The 6,666-nt window shown below is 40.2% G+C and overlaps 1 protein-coding gene across 2 annotated transcripts in view; it reads left to right on the forward strand.

Annotated features, from left to right (window-relative positions):
* fbxl16 (F-box and leucine-rich repeat protein 16) overlaps positions 1-3,907 on the forward strand; it is a 101,258-nt gene extending 97,351 nt beyond the window's left edge. For both annotated transcript variants that reach the window (XM_061973775.2, XM_061973774.2), the window contains exon 7: positions 3,177-3,907. In XM_061973775.2, coding sequence (XP_061829759.2) covers positions 3,177-3,325 — 149 coding nt within the window. In that variant the 3' untranslated portion in view covers positions 3,326-3,907. The remainder of the gene's footprint in view (positions 1-3,176) is intronic.
* The last annotated feature ends 2,759 nt before the right edge of the window (positions 3,908-6,666 follow it).

The following is a 6,666-nucleotide window of genomic DNA, read 5'->3' on the forward strand; positions in this document are numbered from 1 at the left end:
TATCCCAAAAAAACACAGTAAAAATGTAAAAAAAAAAAAAAAAAAAAGGAAAAAAATCGGATTGTAATGAGAAAAAGCTAACATTTTTAAACTAATAATAGTAATATACTTAGTCACCGATTTTACAATGTTTTGTCACACACACGCACACACATGTATATAGACACATACATATATGTACATATATATATACACACATATATGTACATATATATATATACACACACATATACACATATATATACACACACACATGTAGACACACATATATATATATATGTAAATATATATACACACACATATATATATACACATATGTATATATATATACTGTGTGTATATATATATATATATATATATATATATATATATATGTAAATATATACACATACATATATATATATATACACACTTATATATATATATATACACATACATATATATACACACTTATATATATATATATATATATATATATATGTGTATATATAAGTGTATTATATATATATATATAATATATATATATAAGTGTATATATATATATAATATATATATATATATGTAATGTATGTGTATATATATATATATATATATATATATATATATATATGTGTATGTATTTGAAAAAATACAAAATATATAAATGCGTGTGGCAAATAAATTATGCCACACAGCAATATATATATATATATATATATATACACACATACATACATACATATACACATACATACACAAAGATACACACACACACACGTATTTATATATTTTGTATTTTTTCAAAAAAGTTATGCCACACAGCAAGCAAATAAGCGAGTAATGATATATTGTGACCTGCATATTATAATAGTAATAATAGTATATTTATCGTGTATACTGTGCATCAGTCAATAACAATTTTATTGAGTACATCATCATCATCATCATCATTTTGTGTGCATTGTGCACTTTATCACTTCTGCTACTTTTTTTTAAAATAATCCACACTCAAGGGTTGAATTATATGGTCCAGTTATTTAGCTCACAGCGCCATCTGGTGGCTGCTCTACGTTATATGTATAGATGCACCAAAACAATCAATGAAAATGAGAATTCACAGCAAAAGAAAAGCTCCCATCTTCCAATATTGGTCCTTATTTAAAATATCTTTCAACAAAATAAAACATTTAAAAAAAAAAAATACCACTTATAATACAAGTATATAATAATAGTACATGATTTTATAGTCCCAAAATGCATTTTTAAATGTAGTGCACACAACAAGTTCTAGATGGATAGCTGGATAGATGCACTCGATAGATATAGAAAAACATGTTATATGCTCTTGCTATGAAAATATTTTTCTTAATCAATAAATAATTCTACTTTGTGGAAATCAGTTAACCACGGCCTGGCCTGGAACCAATTAACAGCGATAAACACCTTGGGTGTCCAAACTTTTGGCCTGTATTGTATGTTGTGTTATAGGTGACTAAGTATATGAGTATTAATTATAAGTTATAATTGTCAGCTTTTTCTGATTACATTCCGATATTTTGCTCTTTTCCTTACATTTTCACTGTTGTTTTTTTTCCCCCCTCGACAATATCCCGCGGGCCAACAAAACTCGGTCTTTGCGTTTATAGTAGAGATGTCCGATAATATCGGACGATAAATGCTTTAAAATGTAATATCGGAAATTATCGGTATCGGTTTCAACCTCCCGATTTTCCCGGGAGACTCCCGAATTTCAGTGCCCCTCCCGAAAATCTCCCGGGGCAACCATTCTCCCGATTTCCACCCGGACAACAATATTGGGGGCGTGCCTTTAGCATCCTCTACAACCTGTCGTCACGTCCGCTTTTCCTCCATACAAACAGCGTGCCGGCCCAGTCACATAATATATGCGGCTTTTACACACACATAAGTGAATGCATGCATACTTGATCAACAGCCATACAGGCCACACTGAGGGTGGCCGTATAAACAACTTTAACACGGTTACAAATATGCGCCACACTGTGAACCCACACCAAACAAGAATGACAAACACATTTCGGGAGAACATCCACTCCGTAACACAACAGAACAAATACCCAGAACCCCTTGCAGCACTAACTCTTCCGGGACGCTACAATATACACCCCCCGCTACCACCAAACCCCACGCCCCATCACAACAAAATTAGGCATAATAATGTGTTAATTCCACGACTGTATATATCGGTATATCGGTTGATATCGGAATTAAGAGTTGGACAATATCGGATATCGGCAAAAAAGCCATTATCAGACATCTCTAGTGTATAGACTATAAAAATGGGACCCGTTACCTCCCTGCTCGGCACTCAGCATCAAGGGGTTGGAATTGGGGGTTAAATCACCAAAAATGATTCCCGGGCGCGGCTAACCGCTGCTGCTCACTGCTCCCCTCACCTCCCAGGGGGTGATCAAGGCAACAAAATTGGCGGCGTGCCTTTAGCGTCCTCTACAACCTGTCGTCACGTCCGGTTTTCCTCCATACAAACAGCGTGCCGGCCCAGTCACATAATATATGCGGCTTTTACACACACATAAGTGAATGCAATGCATACTAGATCAACAGCCATACAGGCCACACTGAGGGTGGCCGTATAAACAACTTTAACACTGTTACAAATATGCGCCACACTGTGAACCCACACCAAACAAGAATGACAAACACATTTCGGGAGAACATCCACACCGTAACACAACAGAACAAATACCCAGAACCCCTTGCAGCACTAACTCTTCCGGGACGCTACAATATACACCAAACCCCACCCCCCATCACAACAAAATTAGGCATAATAATGTGTTAATTCCACGACTGTATATATCGGTTGATATCGGAATTAAGAGTTGGACGATATCGGCAAAAAAGCCATTATCGGACATCTCTAGTGTATAGACTATAAAAATGGGACCAGTTACCTCCCTGCTTGGCACTCAGCATCAAGGGGTTGGAATTGGGGGTTAAATCACCAAAAATGATTCCCGGGCGCGGCTAACCGCTGCTGCTCACTGCTCCCCTCACCTCCCAGGGGGATCAAGGGTGACGGGTCAAATGCGGAGGGTAATTTCCCCACACCGAGTGTGTGTGTGAGACTTATCAGTGGTGTTTTTGTTCACTTCATGGCAGACTAGCATCACCAGCTCCGTGTGTCTCCTCTCCAGGTTGCCCCCTGCTGACCACCACCGGCCTGTCAGGGGTCATCCAGCTGCAGGACCTGGAGGAGCTGGAGCTGACCAACTGCCCGGGAGCCACCGCCGAGCTCTTCAAGTACTTCTCGCAACACCTGCCGCACTGCATGGTCATCGAATAGGACCCCACCCCACCCCACCCCCTATGGCGGCCAACTGCAATACTTCCACCTTCCTCTTCTCTACTCTTCCTTCCTCTTTGTATAAAACGCCAGCCGGGATTCAGAACGGCGTTCGTCATCATCCTCGACCGTCTTCCTCCACCCCCTCCACCCCCCACCATCCAGCAGGCGGGAGGCTGATTCAAGGCCGGACGGCGTTCGATGTCGAGGAGGCTGCAGGAGCGCGGGGTCCTTGTGACGTCTTGTCTGGCCCCCGGAGGAGCTTGGATGATACAACTCTTAGCAGGTGGGATTCTCAAGGTTGGAGGAACTCAATCCAGGACTTTTGTGTTACGGTGGAAGTCACACACACACACACACACACACACACACACACACACACACACACACACACACACACACACACACGTACGTGTTTACACACTTTGACCGCACTCACATGCATACTGTGTGTGATCATACTACTAACTCTTATTTCTTCATCGCTCTGTATTATATATATTCTTTTTCTCCACGCTTCAGTGTTCAGACACAAACCGGACGGAACTCTTATTTTGGTGAACCTTTTTTTTGAGGGGGTTGGGGTGGGGGGGGTGTCCCGGAAGTAAAAAAAGAGAAAACCACGACATTTTTCAAAAAAACTACTGTTTACATCAGGGGTGTCCAAACTTTTTCCACCGAGGGCTGATACATTTTGTACATTAAAACATACATTTCAAAATAAAAAAAGGGACGTTTCTCAGAAATCAAGGGGCGGGAGGCGACTGCCTACTGCGGTGCTTTTATTTTGGAGGCCGGACTTCATAAGCTGCAGGATGTGTTGCCGAGTGGACAAAATGTGAAAGTTAAAGGGGAACATTATCACAATTTCAGAAGGGTTAAAACCATTAAAAATCAGTTCCCAGTGGCTTATTTTATTTTTCGAAGTTTTTTTCAAAATTTGACCCATCACGCAATATCCCTAAAAAAAGCTTCAAAGTGCCTGATTTTAACCACCCGTCCATTTTCCTGTGACGTCACACAGTGATGCCAACACAAACAAACATGGCGGATAGAACAGCAAGGAATAGCGACATTAGCTCGGATTCAGACTTGGATTTCAGCGGTTTAAGCGATTCAACAGATTACGAATGTACTGAAACGGATGGTTGTAGTGTGGAGGCAGGTAGCGAAAACGAAATTGAAGAAGAAACTGAAGCTATTGAGCCATATCGGTTTGAACCGTATGCAAGCGAAACCGACGAAAACGACACGACAGCCAGCGACACGGGAGAAAGCGAGGACGAATTCGGCGATCGCCTTCTAACCAACGATTGGTATGTGTTTGTTTGGCATTAAAGGAAACTAACAACTATGAACTAGGTTTACAGCATATGAAATACATTTGGCAACAACATGCACTTTGAGAGTGCAGACAGCCCAATTTTCATCAATTAATATATTCTGTAGACATACCCTCATCCGCTCTCTTTTCCTGAAAGCTGATCTGTCCAGTTTTGGAGTTGATGTCAGCAGGCCAGGGAAGCTAGGGTCGATATTCTTCTCTTGATCATCTTCGGTGGCATAAGGGACGGTGTGAGCCAAGACATCCAGGGGGTTTAGCTCGCTCGTCTGCGGGAACAAACTGCCGCCATTGCTTGCCGTGCTACCGAGGTCCTTTGTCCCTGAATTGCTCACACACTCCGGCAGATTCAATGGGGGTCTGGCGGCAGATTTCGTTGACTTTATCGTTGGAAATGCATCTGCTTTGAGTGTCGCAGGATATCCACACATTCTTGCCATCTCTGTCGTAGCATAGCTTTCGTCGGTAAAGTGTGCGGAACAAACGTCCAATTTCTTGCCACTTTCGCATCTTTGGGCCACTGGTGCAACTTGAATCCGTCCCTGTTCGTGTTGTTACACCCTCCGACAACACACCGACGAGGCATGATGTCTCCAAGGTACGGAAAACAGTCGAAAAAACGGAAAATAACAGAGCTGATTTTGAGATTGTTTGAGAAAATGGCGGATTGCTTCCCGATGTGACGTCATCGCTCCGAGAGCGAATAATAGAAAGGCGTTTAATTCGCCAAAATTCACCCATTTAGAGTTCGGAAATAGGTTGAAAAAATATATGGTCTTTTTTCTGCAACATCAAGGTATATATTGACGCTTACATAGGTCTGGTGATAATGTTCCCCTTTAAAATGCGATAAGGGCAAAAAAAAGGTGAGATTTTTACAAAAAGAGACAGAACTTTTAGAAAACACTTTACCACCATAATGACCAACATTAAAAAAAAATACAGTAGCATAGTAGGCCTAAATATTCATTAAAAAAGAGGTTTTATTTAACATGTATATTTAACATTAGGGATGATGTTCGAAACCCGAACCGTTCGATAAGAAAAGAACCGATTCCATGGACTCGAATCCCTTTTTGAGAACCGGTTCCCGTTATCGAGGCCACTATAATAAAGAAAAAGAGTTGGTTCTTTATTCAAATCCCGTCCCACAAGAAATGCCTTGTGGGACATCACAGGAAATGACGTAGCTCAGTCTAATAAGCAGCAAAAATAATGGACCGGAAAAAAACGCCTCAAGGCATGTATTCACCTACAGTGATCACAGAGACAGGTTGTTTTTGTGTTACTCTATATATTTGTTTTTCTGAAAAATCCCACTTAATATACTTTGGGTAACAACAGTCAATATATATTTATTTAATTTTTTTAGGGCGGTAACAGTCAATATTTATTTATTTATATATTTATTTTTCTTATAAAATAAAAGTGAGGTGTAGATCAATTAAACCAAATAGTGTTTTTTTTCCATATACAACAACCTATCTGGATTCGATAAGAGGATTCGATAATGCGCTCGAACTCGATAATTTCTTATCAAACATCATCCGTATTTAACATGTTTGACCACTGCAGAATTACACACAGTTTGAACAGTCACACTGTGTTTGAATATTTCATCAAGTGATTCCTTGGCGTCCGCGTACCAGAGTGTGAGAGAATCCCTTGGCTAATATATGCCGAGCTACGCCTAAACATCCACGTCTTAGCTTTGTGTTACGTGACAAAGCATATTAGTGTAGTATCTATCACAGTAGGAAACAACTTGTTGTATTTTTAAATAAAATGAAAAAAAAATAAAAATAAACAGCTCCTGAGCCGCATTTTGGACACCCCTGGTTTACATTGTTGCTTTGTATCCGAGTGTCACGCTCGACCGGCTCCTTTGTTTTTACCTTTTTTCCATCAACGTTATATCGCGAGACAGTGGAACGATAGTTCGAGATGAAGCGCGGTTCTGTCTTATAAGGCGAAGAGAGAAGGACACCGCCGACACTTT

This window comes from Nerophis lumbriciformis, linkage group LG22 (genome assembly GCF_033978685.3).
Source record: "Nerophis lumbriciformis linkage group LG22, RoL_Nlum_v2.1, whole genome shotgun sequence".
Taxonomy (NCBI): domain Eukaryota; kingdom Metazoa; phylum Chordata; class Actinopteri; order Syngnathiformes; family Syngnathidae; genus Nerophis; species Nerophis lumbriciformis.